Source organism: Eublepharis macularius, chromosome 11 (genome assembly GCF_028583425.1).
Source record: "Eublepharis macularius isolate TG4126 chromosome 11, MPM_Emac_v1.0, whole genome shotgun sequence".
Classification (NCBI taxonomy): domain Eukaryota; kingdom Metazoa; phylum Chordata; class Lepidosauria; order Squamata; family Eublepharidae; genus Eublepharis; species Eublepharis macularius.
The window spans coordinates 59,726,480-59,745,280 of NC_072800.1; the positions used below are offsets into that span (position 1 = coordinate 59,726,480).

Below are 18,801 nucleotides of genomic sequence, written 5' to 3' on the forward strand. Positions count from 1 at the left end.
GGGGGGGTATCTAAAAAGGCCCTTAATGAAGACTTGTAAAATCAGAGCTGTTAGATTAAAGCAAGACTCTATGAAACTTCAGACACTTGACAAATTAATGAAGATCTAGAAAAGATGACCCACACAAAAGCAACTAAAGCTATACAGCAATGGAAGAAGTAAAACAGGGGCCAAAGAGAGAATATATATTTATAGCTGGTCTTTTTCTGACATAGAATTAAAAATGGCGTATATAGGATTTCCAGGGAGCCTAGTTGCAGCCATGCTTTGCTTCAGCAGGGTGGCTGGATCGTGTGCCCAACTATCCTCTGGGACAAGCTAGGAAGTTTCCTACCTGACATGACACTTCAAGTACATGGAGGGTTTTTTATTTTTACCGAAACAAACATTTACACATTCTGTTCCAACTGCCTTATGAGGTGGCACAATCACAACAGGTATGTACCATACAATCGTTCTTAACACACACTGTGACTCTAAGCTAGCACTCTTCAGAAATCATAAGTGCTTAGCAGTCTCTCCTGTTTGCATTGAGTAACAATTATACAGCTATAGAAAATTGCTTTATAAGGAGATTAAGAGTAATTAGAATGAGTTTCTGGAACATATAACCAGTTTCTTATATCAAGTAAAACACCCATTAAAAGTTTAGAGTTCTGAAAGCCACTATATTTTTTCCCCTGAGGACAAAGCAGGAGCTATTCATTGACAGTTTTAGTCATCATCATAACTTCCCATTAAGAAGTATTTTTGCCAACAGCCATCACTTAAAGTTTTAAAAAAAAATAGGATAGAATAATTCAGTGGTGTACTTTGCTCAATCTAACATGACAAAGAAAAAGCTGCATGTTTTACTTAACTTGTCCTGAAGGGAGGTATAGAAATTGAATGTTGTTGTTTTTGTTATAGAAAGATGATATATGAAGAAGATGACAGCCTGGCCCTGTATCCTACCACTAAAAGAGCCACTTAAGTTGGAGAAGGGCTCCTTAGGCTAGAAGGACTTCTCGATAATTATCTTTGGCTCCATATGTATTTCAAAGATGAAAATGCTGACTTCTCCTTTGGAGATTTTCATTGTCTTCAGTGGAGAAAGAGCTCAGGCTGGTGATAAAAGCAGAATCCATTTTCTTTGCTCTCTGTATGCCTCTTCTACAGTTGGTTGGCCACCGTGTGAGATAGGATGCCGAAGTAGACGAATCACTGGTCTGATCCAGGAGGGCTCTCCTTATGTTCTTAATGTTGTAAACTACTTTGAGGAGAAAAGTTGGTATCAATGTAGAAAATAAATGGCTCGGGGGACATCAAAAGCATTTTGATTGCTAAATGTGAACACAAGCAGGAAAGCTATTTACAAAAATGGGTTATGGATTAAATGTGACTCTTTGGTCCCATAGGACCCAGATGGTCAGTTTTACTCTAGATGCATAGTTGTGTGGTTAAAAAAGCCTAACGAGGAAGTAGCCACTAAGGATGGTATGCTTTCCCCTACACTCTTGGGGGGATTCTCCATGGCACCCATAAACCATTCATTATTGGAATGCTATGCTCCCTGCACCAGAGGTGCATATTTCACTTGATTGGACAACAGCCGTGGCCTTTGGTTGGTGGACAACAAAGCCAGATGCGCTCTTGCATAACTAAAAGGCAAGCTGATGTGTGTCTTTTGCTAATGATAGAAATGTCAGCATCCGTGCCATATCGTTCAGTTTCCTAGTGCTAATACAGAAATAATGCTCTCCATCATACAGGAAGACGCTGACAGGATGACCTGCAGCACTTGGTTAATGAGAACATTCTTCTAGTGATCAGTTTGTGGAATGGATAGAATAATGGAATCGATTTGATGACTTAAACATGGAGGGGGGCTTTTGTATAAATGATCATATAAGAGATTTTTAACATAAACTCTTCTTTGCTTTGAAATGAGAAGCCTGCAGCAAGGATTTTGGCTGGTTTGTTCAAACTGACTTGTGAAATTTGACCCTGTTTTTTTCTTGCTCCTAATTGCCTTCTTAACCTTACCAGGCTACAGTATTGTAGCAAACAGCAGAAGTTGCAACCAGCAAAATTTCTTTTCTAGGTCTTTCAACACCAAGATTTCTGTCCCTGCCTCACAGCTGGCAGCCTTTCAAACCTGCTTTTCCCATCTACTTCATTCTAGGAATGTTGCCAGATTTTTGTGAGCACTCCCCCCCCCCCCCCGTGTTTCTGACATGGGTTCTCCCTGATTGGGATGAAACTGCAGACATATTTTCCACATTCATACCAACCAAATTTGATAGGATTATTATAGTTAAAACAGATGTCTGTTTTTGTTGTTTCAGTGTCATATAAATGGTGAAAAATGCCATAAAATTCTGTAAAAGAAACAAATGAAGGATGCCAACAAGAAAATGGATGGAACAAAATTCTCATAATGACAATGTAGAAAAATGAAACAAAAAAATTGAAAAAGTGCATATTTGTACATTCCTATTTTCTTCCTGCAGATGACCCCTTCTGTTTCAATCCTACATAGTTCTTCATTTCCCATCTCCAGAGCTCCTTCCTCATAAAAATTTGCTCTTCCCATTGCAGTAGCAGCAAGCAGCACGGGAACTGACAGCATCCCCACATCCTTGAACTTTCTCTACCACTCCTTTAACCCCCTTTCCCCTGTCATATCTATGCAAAGGTGCAGGCCTGATATGATTGTATTATTAATAATAACTGTGTGTATATGCCTCTCCTATAGACAGATTACCGCCTATTCAGAGTGGTCAGTATTATTACTACCCCCCACACTATAGCGGGGAGCTGGGACTGAGAGGAGTGGCTTACCCAAGGTCGCCTGCAGAGCTCATGGCAGTAGAAGGATTCGAACTAGCAGAGTGCTGATTTGCAATCCAACCACTATGCTGCCACAGTAGTCCTAACCTTCTTTCCCATGTCATTTCCATTTTGAGCCAAGCTGTAATGCTACAACACACCTCAACAAGGAAAGGAGAAAGAGAACAAGCCCTTTAAAGAGCAAAGCAGGGAGTGAATGGCATGTGGCAATAAAATGCTCCACACCATTTTGAAAACGGAGTTTAGCTCTGCTCCTCTCCCTGTATTAGCAACACAGGAAGTGTTCGCATGGACATTCTTGCAGCCACTTGGAAGAAGAAGAAGAAATCCCCATCAAATCAAAGGAGAAAGCACCAGGAATATCACGAGACATGCTCAGAATGAGCACAACATTATGTGAATGTCTCCTTCAATCTGGCGGCTTACTATTTTCCAGGCAGGGAAAAATTCCTGTGCAGAAGCAACCCAGGTCTATACTATTTTTTTTTTTAAATTATATTTTATTGTAAGTATAACTATGCAAACAGGGTATAAAATACAACAACAAACATTCAATAAAACTTGTGAACTTTTTCTGTGTAAAACAAAAACCGAAAAAGACAAAAATCAAAAGGGGAAACAGAATTGTCACATCTCTCAATTCTGATATCCAGGTATCTTCATATTAAGAATCAAGTATATAACAATTAAAGATAGGCCATAGAAAAGTAGAGGTCATGTTTCACCTTATTATTCGTCCATTTTTCCTCTTTAGTCAAGTATTCCAAAAGTGGAAGCCACTGTTCTAGGAAATAAGATTTGTAATTTGGATTTTCCCTCTGTGCTATTTGTTCAGTAATTTTCTGCATGATGAAATGATCCCACATTCGGGCTTTCCAGCTTTCAACTGAAGGGGCAGATTTCTGTTTCCATTGTGCAGCAATTGACAATTTGGCAAGTGCCAAGAGTGAATAAATGAGATTTAGACTATTAGGTGGGATCCCTGGGTCTTCCCAGTAATTTAGTAGTATTATTTCAGGGGTCTTTGGAATCAGATGGCCTGTTATAGTTTTGATTTCTTTAATTATTTTGTCCCAGAAGGAGCTTACATACTTACATCCCCACCAGCAATGCATGTATGTGCCAAGCTCACCGCATTGTTTCCAGCAATTGGCCGACTGTGTCTGATTGATGTGGTGAAGCTTGGCTGGTGTCATGTACCAATGGGAAATCATTTTTAGGGTTTGCATTTTTATATTTACAATGTTTGTTTGAAAATTGTGTGACTTCCAAATCATTTTCCATCTGTTATTCGAGGGATCAAAGTTACATTCCTTGGCCCACATTTTTTGATAAGACAAGATTTTATTTTTCTGTTTGTTTTCTAACAGAATTGAATAAATTTTAGATAATATTCCCCTATGACTCACTATACTTTCTTTCAGAATCTCTTCAAAATGTGTTAGGGGCTTGTCCCGTGCTTCTTTAATTTTTGGAGATTCAACCAGATGCTTGACCTGCACATATTCGAACCATGGGACGTGTGCTATTGTATTACTTTCTAGCTGTGTCTTCTTCAATATCGTGCCTTTATCCAGAATATCAATTATTCGTGATTTGTTGTTAAGCCTCCACCATTTATAAGACTGTGTATTGAGAGCAGGCAGGAACCAGTGTTGTCCCACAAAAGGCGATACTAAGGAGCATGTCCGTGTCAATTTGCTTCTAAGATTGTCCCAGATTTTGATATCGCTTAGCAAGAAAGGATTATGTCTCATATTGGCCGTCGTCACACGGGCTTAAAATTAGCGCGAAAATTGCGCAATCCATCGCAAAATTCCCACCTTATTCCAGCACTGTTGCGAGTCTTAGAGTTCTCCTCTCGTCTCAATTTTCGCGCTACAATCTGCTTCCGTGTGACCATCCGGCATCGATTTCTATCTCATAATGACGGAATATTCTCTTCCCTTCTTGACCCGTTATCCCAGACGCCCTTGCGCGCTCTCCTGCAGCGAGCTCCTTTTTTTTTTTTTAAAAAAACCCTCCTTATATCGCTATAACGTCATAATATTATTAAAAAAAGCACAAAGGAACGAGAGATTGTTCTTCCTATGCTGCTCTACCCCGGTTGTTCAATTGTGTTTTTATTGGAACATCGTGATAGCGATCTAATGATCCCCACTTTTTTTTTTTTTGGCGGGAAAGATTCAAGTGTCTGCAACCGTTGCATCCACTTCCACTTTCAATTTTGCGGCACTGCAGGGTTCATCATCGCACAGGGCTGCATCTTGGGCTTTGAGCTAACACTTCTCTCATCAAATCTCTTGAACAAGGTATCCGACCTCAGGTGTGTCTCACCTTGGTCCTTCTGTCATTTGAACAATGGCATACAGAGCAGAGAGTGGTGTTAAAAGGGGGATCTCCTGGAGACATAGGGAGATTTTGGACCTGCTTCACTTTTGGGGGGAAGAGAAAATCCAAGAGGCACTGCGAAACACGCACAGAAACCTGGATTATTTCGAAAGAATATCAGAGCAGATGGCTACCAGGGGCCATAGAAGATCGGCTCTGGAGTGCAGATCAAAGACGAAGACTATGCGTCTCGAATACAAAAAGGTGGTCGCACACAACAACAGGTCGGGCAATGCACCCATCACTTGCCCATACTACCGGGAGCTCGAGAGCATACTTAGAGGAGATGCCAGCGTGCACCCAAAACGGCTGGCACGGAGCATGGTTCTGCAGGTGATGGGCCAAGTCCGAACTGAGCCAGTGGAACCTCAGGCTGGATCTGAGGAGCTGTTCTCTCACGAGCTGGTGACCATTCGTGCCGATGACATTATGATTTCCTCTCCTGGCCCCTCAGGTAAGAGCAGAAAAGGTAATGAGGGGTGGGGGCCTTCACATTTCCTGACCATGAACTTTGGAAAAAAATTGGATTAAACCCTTGTTAATGAGTCATTGTGGGTCTGTGGGGGCACTCCAGTACTGCAGTGGAATTGCATGAATTTTAACATATGCCTGTGTTCAAAACATTAGCAGATAATGTCTCCACGCAAGGTGTGGTTCAAGCCTGCTCGCACAGTTTTGTGCAGTGCTCCCCTCAGAGCCCGTTAGGATGCCCTTTGGAAGAGTTAACATCATGTGGGCATCATATGTAAGTGTGATGTGTTTTCTGGAAGAAAATCTATTCCGACACCTTTGAATTTTTTTTCCATTCAGGAGAAATCAGTGACCTATATGATGATAACACTAGTGGTTTCGAAGTGGATCTGGATGCCACACCTGACATTCTCACTGATCAGGGTAAGCTCCAACCTGACACACCGTGCATTGAAATTTCTGTACTGACCATAACTGTGCACAATGACTTCCAAGGCACCCTATGGATTCAAGGAAAGCAAGGCTGCGTTCAGGGTGGTTGTGGTCGATCACATGTGTTGAGATGACAGAGTGGAGACTGTACTTGTGATGGATTATAATGGTTTCTCAATGTGATTAATGAAATTATCTGAATTAAAATCAGCAAACAATTCCTAGGCTTGAAAACCTCTTTGGTTTAATTCCAATTATTTTTTCCTGCTATTAATTGGATGCAAGGGGGGGGGGAAACCACTTCTACTGAGGACCTGAGCATGGGTTTCTTTGTTATTTCTTTCAGCGGATGCTGAGCAATGCAGCGGCCTCGATCGGGAATCATGGAATAAGGAGAATGACCCTCCACAACCCCAATCCGAATTGGCCGGTAAGCTATTGAGGCCAACTCTCTGAGATGAATGTGTGGCTCCCTGTCCTCCATTGTGTTTCCATCACAATGGGGCGGATTTCTCACACTGTAAAAAAAAACCTTTTTTATAAAAAAAAAAAGGTTACCGTTAGCTTGCTGTGATCTACTTTCCAGGTGTATGAGTGGGGAGAGGTGGGAAGCAGCATGGAATAATATTTCCACCAAATGTGTGATGTGAGGTTGCTCTATGTCAAAAAATTCAATTTGGCTCAATCAGCTCCAAGTGTGAGAGGCGGGAGGACCATGTAGGCGGGAGAAATTTTTTGGTTTGCTGTGCTATATTGCGATAATGTGCATGCATGTTTGAGCCTAACATTGACCACACTCAAATCACTATAGCTCCACGGCAGTGTGAACCAATGGTGCCTGCAGAAGTAGTCTCACCTGGGACACGTCTGGCAAACATTCGCCGTAGAAGGGGCAGTTCGGTCATCAACAACGTTACAGAAAGATTCCTATCTCAGTCTTCAGCGGAACACCGCGAAGAGATGGCCATGCGTGAAAAGGAACAACAGGAGACCAGGAAGTGGCGTGAGGAGGAGAGCCGCAGACAGCTTGAATTTATAGAGGAGACACGGCAGGAACGCAGAATCTTCCAAGAATCGTGGTCAGATAACATAGATGTGATGCGTGCAGCTGTGGGAACGCTGAAAGCATTGGGAGAGGCAATCATGCGCCAGCAGCTTCCCATTGCTCAAGGGCTGGCCTCTGTTGTTGAAAGGCAACCTGAGAGCAATGAAGAGGCTGGCAGAAAAGTGGCAGCCAAGAGAGCCTGTGTGGGGAAGGCCAGAGATCGATTGACCCTTTAGATTAAATAGTGAAAACCCTGCCTGGTCTTGAGTGGTGTTCACGAATAAATGGAGACACTTTAACAGGAACAAACCTTTGTTTTTATATTTCAAGTTAGAAAATAACAGCTGTACAAAAGAAATATTTCTGTTGCTTGATCTGGTGCAAAAAATAATTAAACAAAACACACTATGTGAACAACAACAAACAATTAACAACAACAAACTATTTACACATGTGGCCCCTCGCTGTCTATGGGTCCTGCCCCCTTGACAGCATGTTCTGCTGGCGCAGCTCCCTCTGGCGCTCTCTTCTCTCTATGGAGAGCAAACGACGTCCATGTCTAGCCAGTCTGGAATCCAGGGCAGTCACCTGGCTCTGGATTCTGTTCACTGAAACAGAAGAGTTTTCACATGTGCACCAAGGAATCACTGGATTCTGTTGCTTCCCAACCCCCCCACCCCCGGAAAAAAAGGAGTGACACTTACTGGAGGAGAAAATCCGCTCCTCCAGTGAGCGGATTGCAGCTTGAATTCCCCCCAAAGATGGCTCGCTTCTGGACGGAGGTCTGGTCGATTGGCCGCTTGTGGAGGGTGCCTCCTCACCCCCATCTTCTCCCTGGGCTTCTCCTGCGCTTTGCTCTGTAATTGAAAGTGAATTATTTTATATTTATTTTTACAGATAATATGCTGGAAAAGCAAGCACCACCATAGAACCTCTGCGTTTAATGTTTATCTTGGATAGTTATACAAGAGTTTTGCTAAGGGCTATGCACCAAGGGATGCTAACATTGACTGGAATAAACACAGTTAAGTTTCCTGTTTTTTTACCCTGGTTGACCAACAGCACCTTTCAAACAATTATTTGAGTCATGCAAATAGAATTGCTTCCGTGCTATGTGGTAAATGCCAGTTATTGATTTTGTGTTTTGAAAAATAAATATGTTACTTGGATTGTTCTTCTCCATTGTCTTCGTTGGTTAGCGTTGCATTGTCAATTTTGTAAGAGGGAGGACACCCGGCTCTGTGCGGCACGGTGAGGAGCATGATGCTGGTGGTGGAAAATGCGTCACACAAATTGCACATGGGCATGTTGACTTGACAGCTGCATCAGCAGCCAGTTCATGCATGTGTCTTCTGCTCACCTGTGGGGGCATCCCTGGAGTGTTCCGCTGCGGGTTCCTCCTGCGGTTCTGCCTCTTCACCGGGCTCTGCTCGGTGAAGAGCACCTTGTGGCAAGACTGCAGCAGCCTCAGTTCTCTCTCTCCCCCGCCGAAGAGCTGAAAATGCATAAATGTACAATTTTTAAACACACACTGTGAAACCATCATTTGTCCATTCTCAAGAGTTACACCAGCAAAAATAATAAGGTGAGTCAAGTCTGCAACCATTCCTTGCCATTATGTCACGTAGATTACACCAAACAATCCACCAAATGCAGTGTTGGCGTTATCACAATTGGTTTCTCCTGCTTGGGGAGATCTAGGAAGTTAAGCTATTGCAATTTTTCAAAAAATCAGCTAGATTGTCTTTTAAATTCAAAGGCATAGTCAGAAACATTTTTCACAGCAGCAGAGGTGTGTTTTAAATAAGCCATGCTCTTTGGGTGATGGGTGGATTCCTGTGTTGATGTCAATTCTTTAGATATCATAACCCATGGCCAAGTAGCAGAGAATCCTGTTTGAGACACCAGTGTGCACAACTCAATGATAATCCTAGATAGTGGTCTGGGAAACCATGGTTGGCTTGGTAAAGGGTCAGGCACCTGGCAAAGACAGCTGTGGGAGGGCAGAAAATACTCCTTATGAAAAACATGCCTTGGACATCTAGGAACACAGGCATGTGCATGGTGTCATGCAGGGACAAGCATACCCTTTAAAAAAAAACTAAACAGATGACATGACCCAATTGATGGGGAGTTGGGGGCATCCAGTGGAGGACACACAATAGATGTGATGTTATCACCTTTTTAGATGGCACTTACATGCATGCCGCCTTTCCTGCCAGTTCGGTCTTCCTGCAGCCTCCCATAGCCGCAGCATGCTCCCAAAGTGCGCTGGCCTTCCACTTTGCCGAGGGATCCCTTGCCAGGATTCCAGTGCCTCAAAAAAATTGCCCTTTACTCTTTTGAATTTGGACCTGCACTGGTCCGCGGTCCGCTGAAATCCCCGCGCCGACAGCCGTCTTGCAATGAAATGAAAGATGGCCCTTGTTGGCAGGTGGGTGCTGGACATCAGCCTCTCCACCTTCCCACTACCATAGACAATGTCCAGAAGTGCCTCCACCTCCTCATCGGACCAAAATGCCCCACGTCGTCTTGGAGGCATCCTTTTGCAAACTCGTTATAACGACATAAGATTTCTGTTTGCTTCTGAGCATGCTCACGCGCTCGGAGAGCGGGAAAGCAAGGTCAAAGGTCGGATTGGATGTTATTCGACTAGAACAACACAAAGCAAGCTTTAAAAAAACACTTTCCAAGGAAAAAGCATGAAAAAAACGCCAGTGTTTAACATTATTCAAACCCTTTTTTTTTTCCGGTTCTGCAGTTTTATTTCGCTGTCTCGATAGCTTGTATTTCCAAACTTGCACAACTATGCAACTTCAGCAAATCACGGGCATTTAAGGGGGGAAGGGGGAAAACATAATGAATTGTGTTGAAAAGAATCAAGATAGTACTCTCTGACTTCCTTTGGGCACATGTTTTAACCTTTAACGTGTCCCTTGTTAAATTAATGTTGGACCTCTTTCATTCCACCAGGCATGTCCAACTATCATGTGCTCTGCTTCTAGCCCCGCCGTGTTCGCCATCAGGGCAAATCTCTTTGTGCCATACATACTGTTTGCTTGCCCCTATCTAAATATGACGTTATAACGACCCAGCAAAGTAACTTCAGAACGTTATAAAATTTTTCACTTTAAAGCAAAAGTTGAGGGACCCTGATATGCTCGTCCTTTGATGCACTGTCATGAAATCACGACCTCTCCAGAATTGGACAATCTTTAAAATAAAAAAAAACCAAGAAAACGTCTCCCTGTAAATTTTGACTAGATGATGGAATGGAGGAATCGCCTCTAATCCACCACTTGGCAATAAAGGCAATACACAATGTTGTGCAGACAGCCTGATATCAAATGGCCCCCAAGCCCGCAAAACAGATTCATTTTCAGTGGTTCCTTCCCTCACCAAAAACCAAGAAGCCCACAGTCAAAATATTCTAAAGTGTCTTATTGGGAAAAAAGAATTACGCAGGGAAAAAAATTTCAAAGATTTCTTTTTATTATTGTAACAGAAAGAGAAGACATGAAAAATCATTGGCTTGAAAAGCAAAGCAACGAGGCAAATCAACACCCACTGAACCTTGCTCAAATGAAGGCACTCTAATTTTTTCCACTAGCGCCTCATCTGAGATTCCATAAATGCAGCCAGTGCATCCCTGACCAACTTTCCCGCCTCAAGCAAAGTTTTGTTGCAGTCCAGAGAATCCACCCCCTCCTCTGGCAACATGATTGGCAAAGGATCTCTCAGATCGCCTGGGATCCGCTGCTCCCGTGCCTCGCAAATGTTATGGAGGATAACACAGGATGTTATAATTGAAACTAGATTTTCCTCCCTTGCCTTCAGTCTATAGAGCAAACATTGCCAGCGTCCCTTCAAACGTCCAAAACTCTTTTCCACCTGATTTCTGGCTCGAGAGAGGCAGGAGTCGAAGTTCTGCTCTCTTCGTGTGATGGCCAGCTTCCCATAGGGCTTCATCAGCCATGGGCGCATGGGATAAGCTCCATCTGAAAGTATAATGGGTGGCACAGAAACCCCATTCAAGTTCAAAGTCGGGTTTCCTGGCACAAAACTTCCATTGTCCATGGCTGCGCATATATTGGAATTTTTAAACACAAAAGCATCATGGTTCTTTCCACTCCAGCCAATTTCAACGTCCAGGAATCTGCCGGTATGGTCAACTGTTCCTTGCAGTAGCATGGAGGAAAAGTTTTTCCGGTTTCCATATTGTTCTGGGCTCCCACCAGGCGCACAGATTGGAATGTGGGTCCCGTCAATGGCCCCAATGCAGTGCGGGAAGCCCAGAGCAGCGAACCCATCCATTATCTGAAAAGAAAAGAGTTGGTTTTTATAGCCATTTTGAAAAAGGTCAATGTCAAGCATGGCCCCCCTAAAACTAAAATCGAACCTATTATAAGTAAGCAAAGAGATTGCCGAAAAAATAGCCAATATTTATGGAAGTCTCCAACAGTTCATTGTTTTTTTTACATAGTGATATGGTGTTATAACGAAATAAAAACAAACAATAAAAAAAATTTAAAAGGGAGGGGGGGAACGTACCTTGCCGACCTCTGAAGGCAGGCAAACCGTCTTGGAAAGCAGTTCGACCTCGATTGCTGCGCAGACCTCCAAAACAATGGTTGCGACTGTCGATGCTCCCAACCCGAACTGATCACCTGCCACGCGGTAACAGGCACCGGTGGCCAAAAACCAAATGGTCACAGCCACACGATGCTCCACAGACACAGCTTCCCTCATATTTGTGTGCTGCCGTTCCAGTCTGTTGCGGAGGACGCTGACTATGCCATTGAAGGTTGCCCTGTCCATTCTGAAACATTCCAGCCACTGATCATCATCCCAGGTGGTGAGCACGATCCTTTCCCACCAGTCCCGACTGCGCTCTCGAACCCAAAATCTTCGTGGTGCCTTCAGGCTGGCCAGGGAATGCCACCTTGCGCGGTTCCTCATTCTTCTTCCCTTGCCTCCGTTAATGACAGATGGGGTCGGTTTTCCAGAGGACCCAAAAAGTCTTTCCGCTGCCCTTCGCCTCCGACGGAGGGATCGCAGGTGTGCATGGCACAGAGTGAACGTGCTCTGAACCATCAAAACAACCAGTTGGGCCACCAGAACTACAAGTTCACTCGGTGGAGCCATGGTTGAGTCTTCGGCGATGGGGATCACGTCAGACAGGGGCTTTTCTCAGAACAAGAGTATATTTATGGATGTTCAAATTAGGAAGAAAAACAATCTTAGCCAATGTTCAAGCTGCTTCCAGGGCGGGAAAACTTGGCCCACCTATCGTGCTGTTTTGGGGTTGGGCTAACGTTAGGTTTTAACGATGTAATGTCGTTATAACGCAATAAAGCGGAAAAAAAATAAAAAAAAAAAAGAGGGGGAAGAGTTTGTTCTGTGCCCGTTCAAAATGACGGCACAAAGCGCTATGGTGTGAACAGCTAGAGGCGGGAGGAGACGGTATTTGGCAAAAGATTGCATCATGGCGCCGATAGGAACGATAGCACCACATGATGGAAATTTGACGGAATAAACGCCCGTGTGACGACGGCCATTGGGTGGGCGTTCAAAGCTCCTATTCCATATACATTCGTTTATAGGTCTTCCTAGTAAGTAGCTTTGCTCTATGGCCTTCCAGTCTGGCTCTGACTTAGTACTCGCCAACACTACCAAATTTGTAAGGTGAGAGGCTTCATAATAGGCTGTGAGGTCTGGTAGATTTAGTCCGCCCCTGTTTCTAGTTCTTTTTAGTGTCTCCATGGGTATTCTAGCCTTTTTATTATTCCATATGAACTTGCTAATTTTAGATTGCCAATGGTCAAAGAATTTCCTTGGGATTGTGGTGGGGATTGCTCTGAACAGAAAAAGAAACTTTGGAAAAATGAAAGATTTGATGAGGTTTACCCTTTCTATCAAAGAGAGCCCAGATGTCTCCCACTCCCCTAATAGGGAGTTAATAGATTGATTTATTTCAGCGAAATTAATTGTCATCAAATCGTTTAGTTTGAGGGGTATCTGAATCCCCAAGTGTTTCCAGCTGTTTGTGATCCATTTGTAATTACAATTTGTTTCTATATAGTTAATTAGGTCTGGTTTTAGGTATATTGGGTAGATTTCACTTTTGTTTCCATTGATAGTAAGACCTGAAGCATTTGCAAATTCTCTTGTGATTCTCTCTAATTCATTAATAGAAGGTACAGGATCAGATATGTAGAGTGTCATGTCGTCAGCAAACAGAGACAACTTGTACTCCTTGCTGCCGACACTGAGGCCTTTTATTCTTGGGGATTGCCTAATATGATTTGCCAGTGGTTCAATTGCCAACGCAAAAAGGAGCGGGGAAAGCGGGCACCCCTGCCTGGTGCCTCTGTGCAATTTGATCTTCTCTGATTTATTTCCGTTAAGTTTGATTTGGGTAGAGGGGTTAGCATATAGGGTATGGATTGCCCTTAAAAATTTGTCACCAAAATTCATGTTCCTTAATAACTCTTTAAGATAGGGGATTTCCACGCGATCAAAGGCTTTCTCAACATCGAGTGCCAGAATGAGGGAGTTTAATTTGTTTTGTTTACCGAAATTGATGATATTTAGGGTCTTTCTAATATTATCCGTTAATTGCCTGTTTGGTATAAATCCTGATTGGTCTAGTTCAATATAATTGGAAATAATTTTATTCAATCTGGCTGTTAGAATGGCTGTAAATATTTTCATGTCTTGGTTCAACAATGTAATAGGCCTATATGATGAAGGATTAGTGGAATCTTTACCTGGCTTTAATATGACCACCATGTTTGATTCCGTCCAGGAAGGTGGCATTTTCCCACTCTCTAGAATGTTATTACAGATCTTAGTGATATATGGGGCTAACTGAAAAGAAAATTTTTTATAGTATTCAGCGGGATACCCATCGTTGCCTGGGGCTTTGTTATTTTTTAGGTTTCTAATTATTTCTTGTGTTTCTTTAACTGATATTTGTTGGTCTATTAATTGTTTGTGTGTTTCAGATATTTTTTTGTATCTCCCGCTCCTTCCTAAATAATCATTGATTGCTTTCAGATTTGGGGTATCTGATGTGTACAGCTTTTCGTAGAAATTATGAAAGACTTTGGTAATAGATTCCAATTTTACCTGAAGTTGCCCAGCCTCGTCTCGTATGTGGTTTATGAGCCTATTAGCCTTCTTTTTACCTACCTTCCAGGAAAGTATTTTCAAGCTTTTAGAGTTGTTTTGCCAAAATTTTTGTTTTAAAAAAATTAGGTTTTTCTGAATATCTGTAGTTTCCAATGCCTCTAATTTTTTCCTTTCAATTGATAGTTTTTTGTAGGTGTTTTTACTGCAAGTTTTTTTATGCATCTGTTCTAGGTGAGTTATTTTTCCCATTAGTTCCAATTTTGACCTCTCCTTTCTTTTCTTGTAGGCAGAGGCGATTGAGATACATTTCCCCCTGATTACCGCTTTCATTGCGTCCCATACTATTTCATCTGGGACCTCACCGTTTGAATTAAGTTCAAAGAAATTTTGTATTTCTTCTAAAATACTCTTTTGAGCAGCTGAATCAAATAAAAGGAATTTATTTAAGTGCCAGTTTGGTGTCCTGGTTATATTTTCCGCTAAACTTATCGAGCATTCCACCCACGCATGATCAGACCACAAAATTGGACCAATTTTTGAATTTGGGATTTGTTGTAATAAATTTGGTGACGCCAAAATGTAATCAATTCTGGTATATGTTTTGAACCTAGGTGAAAAATAGGTAAAGTCTTTTTCCTTTGGGTGATGGTTTCTCCACACATCAATTAAATCGAATTGTTTCAAAATATTATCTAATTGTCCAATCTTTATAGTGTTGGTCTCTTTCAATTTAGAGTTCTTTTGTTTAGGTTTAGAATGGTCTAGATTGGGATTAACTATTAAGTTCAGGTCTCCCCCCAAAATGATATCACCAACCTGGAAGGCTTTTAATTTGGACAGGGTTTCTTTCAAGAATAGGTTTTGATTATTATTTGGGGCATATATTGATGCTATTGTTAATTTCCGTGAGTCAAAGGTGCCTTTAAGAAACAAATATCTGCCATCTTTGTCCTGCTCTGTTGCTATGTTTTCAGATCTAACTCTTTTTGAAATAAGGACTGCCACCCCCCTCGATTTTGAGTTTCCAGGCGCTAAATATTGGAGATCCCACCATTTGGATTTGAATACCTTTTCCACTTTTGAAGACAGGTGTGTTTCTTGTAAAAGAAGGAAATCTGGACGTTGTTTTGTCAGCATTGACTGGATTCTCTTGCATTTAATTACGTTATTAAGCCCTCTACAGTTCAGGGAAAGTACTTTGAGTTCCATTTCCTAGAGAATAACAATATAAGTTAATAATTTACGGTCTGTTTTTTTATTATTACTTTTTGTTTTATTATTTTTTTATTTTTATTTTTTTTAATTATTATTTTTCAATATATTAGGTATGAGCCAATCAAATAAAAGCACCAACAACACCAACAACTATAACAGTTCAAACTTTTCATTAATAACTATTATAAATGCATATAGAATCTATCTAGGAAAATAGTTCAAAAAGGGTGCCTGAGAAACTAAAACAGGGAAAGTGAGACAATAAAAGAAAACAAATAAATCAAACAAGTGAAGAAGTGGGATAACAAAGAACAAGTGAAGTATAAACTCAACAAACCTCCCTTAGTACCACTAAGGAGGAAACCACCAGAATTCTTTCCTTATGGGAAAGAATATATCTTAAACAAAATTCTTGTTTAGGTAATCCTCTGGCACTGGGCTAAAACTTGAAAGGAGAGCCCAGTCTCTGGGGTTTATTCCAAATCAGAGAGCTAATTAGAACTCACATTTGCCCACCCCCTCCCCCCCCCGGCCCAGCTTATCTTTGAATTATGCCTTATACACTGTGGATAAGTGTCAAATATATTAGCTTGAGATACTCCGATCCCTTCATGAGTCCTCCTATTATTGGCAGCTTGTTTCTTCTTTGCTGGAGGAGTCTACAGATGACAAGTTAAGTTCTCACTCCTTGCTTCCTTGAAATCCTTTCATATTGGTTCTCTGTGTGATCCTTTGTCATCTTTCTTTAGTGGTATTTTACTCCAGTTATTAAAAGGTGATCTTGCATTGTGAGAGTTAGTTGTATTTATGGGGGTGTCTTGACTATCCAACTGTAGAGCCTTAAGCATCAAGGAACCCGTCTCCATATCGTGGGCTTGGTATGTTTTTCCTTGCCAGTGCATCAGGATTCTTGCTGAGGATATCCAGCGATATCTTAAATCTGCTTCATTCAATTTGTTGATGATTGGTTTAAGCTCACGTCTTTTTGCCAATGTCTCACTGGAGAGATCTTGGAATACATATACTTTTTTGTTCTGGTATAGAAAATGTCCTTTTGCTTTAGCTTCTCTCATAATTTTTTCTTTTGATCTGTAATCTGGGATTTGTAATATTATGTCTCTTGGTTGTTGCTTTGCTCTTGCCTTATTGTAGGGGCCAATTCTGTAGGCTTGGTTGATTATAGGGACGATTCCCTCTTCAAGCTTTAATTCTTTCCCAAGCCACTCTGCCATGAATGCCCCCAGATCAGAGTTTTGTTCTGCATATTCATCAAAACCCCTGATCTTTATATTATTAGATCTCATTTTATTCTCAAGATCCAATATTTTTTCTTGGAGTTGCTCATTTTTGTCGTGCAGGGTTCTGATTTCTGTTTGATTTTCAGCAGCTTGGCTTATAGCTCTTTCTGCCATCTGCGTAGCCTGGCTAATTGACTCTTTTAGTTCGCTGGTTTGACTTTTAATTATACCCTCCAGCCTGTTCACTATTTTATGTTCTAGTTTTTCTAGTGCTTGCTGGAATTCACCCTCCATCCCTAGGGCTTGATTTCCCTCCGTTTCTGCTGCCGATGTTGCGGCCGCCATTTTGGACGGCGCGTTTTTTTGTCCCGAGGGGGCTTTTTTAGCTTCTGCCTGCTCAAAAAACGCATTTAGAGAGGAGCTGCACCGATCGGCAGGCTTGGCTTTCACTCCTCCGCTTTTCCCCATGTTTTGTGCTGCTTACCACATCAAAGGCGCTTATTCAGGGCCGCGGGAGGAATCTAGGGCTCGGAGCGTGAGATCTAGGCAACCGCCAGCTTCGCGCGACGCCCCGCCTCCAGGTCTATACTATTGATGGTTCAATCAGGTTCCTGGTTTCCAGCTCAGAATTCATTTTGTTCCTTGATCTCCCTATCGCTTAAAATACAAATTTTACTTAACTTTGTGGCTGTAACAGAATACACATAATAATTTTTCAGATTTATTATAAAGAGAAGCTTCCTTGTATAACACTTTTGACTACAAACAAGTTGTGTGGATGCTCCTGAATTGAATCAGATTCATTCATTCTAGTATGCTATCAGTTATTCAAAAGTGATTCATTATTTAATGCTGCAACGTTTAGCTAAAGAGCTTTGATATGCTGTCAGCTGAACAAGATATATCATTCCCCATACTTTCTGTAGTAGTTCTGATTTTGATTAAACTGGACTTTCCATTTTCAGCCAAAGATCAGACTCACGGCTGTTAATACATTTCACATTAATTCTTGTAATGTTTCAGATACTGAATGCTTTATGAAGTTAGATAAACATACCAGTCTAACGGCAATTGTCCGCCTAACAGTTCTGACACAGCCTTATTTAGCATTTGCCAACTACATGTGAAGAAACTGCAACGATTCAACTAGCAGCTTTCTGTATTCAAAATATCTATTTTGGATATTTTCTGAGACAAGAGCTATATTTCTCATTATAGAAGCCACTGAGGAAGCCATTGTATGCTTGCCTCACAAATATAATGGTAGTAGCAATAATGTGATTTTTACAATACATTTGACTCTTTGTTTTCTAACAAATGCAGTGGGACTTTACTGTATCCTCTAGATTCCTTCAGATCTATGTAGTCTGAAGATCAGTTATAATTTTATGCAGGGCTTTTTTCTGGGAAAAGAGGTGGTGGAACTCTCAAGAGAGAAATGAGGGAGAAACACATGGCCCCCCTTACAAAACGGCCATTTCCTCCAGGGGAACTGATCTCTATTGGCAGATTGGGAGGCAGGGCTACCAAACACAAGAGGTGCCAGAACTACGTTCCACTGCATTCTCGCTGAAAAAAAGCCCTGATTTTATGAAATCTCCAGGCCCCATCTGGATGTTGGCAACCCTGCCAGGGATCTGGTTACATGTGCACTAAACTCCTGTGTGATTGGGGGGGGGGGAGGAAACCCCCAACTCACGTTTAACATGTGGCCACGCTCACTTTCAAAATGGTTTGGGAGAAAGAAAAAGGGGTTCTTGTGCATGCTCACAGAGGCAGGAGAGGCTTCGTCTGTCCATGCTTTCACCCATCGCAGTTTTGAAGATAGAAAAGAGCCATGGTGGGGTGGGCTGTTCCTCTTTCTTTCCTGGAGTTTGCCCAGGAGACGTGTGAAACAGGCAGTAAGAGAAAGAGCCCACCCTCATGGGTCTCTTCTATCTTCAAAACTGCACTGGGTGAAAGCAGGGGCAGACGAAGCTTCTCCAGCTATTGTGCATACCCACATGAGCCCTTTTCCTTTCCTCCAGACCATTTTGAAGGTGA

General features: G+C 42.0%; 2 protein-coding genes across 2 annotated transcripts; one reads left to right on the forward strand and one right to left on the reverse strand.

The window, feature by feature from the left end:
- Nucleotides 1–5,001: 5,001 nt before the first annotated feature.
- LOC129337863 (uncharacterized) lies at nt 5,002–7,657 on the forward strand. The gene is made up of 4 exons (XM_054991819.1): nt 5,002–5,677; nt 6,034–6,117; nt 6,473–6,556; nt 6,938–7,657. The coding sequence occupies exons 1-4, from the start codon at nt 5,194–5,196 to the stop codon at nt 7,405–7,407; spliced, it is 1,122 nt and encodes a 373-aa protein (XP_054847794.1). The 5' UTR covers nt 5,002–5,193; the 3' UTR covers nt 7,408–7,657.
- Nucleotides 7,658–10,777: 3,120 nt separating this feature from the next.
- LOC129337340 (uncharacterized) lies at nt 10,778–12,130 on the reverse strand. Its single transcript, XM_054990945.1, has 2 exons — nt 11,723–12,130; nt 10,778–11,488 (listed from the first exon to the last, which is right to left on the reverse strand). The coding sequence occupies exons 1-2, from the start codon at nt 12,128–12,130 to the stop codon at nt 10,778–10,780; spliced, it is 1,119 nt and encodes a 372-aa protein (XP_054846920.1).
- Between the last annotated feature and the right edge of the window lie 6,671 nt (nt 12,131–18,801).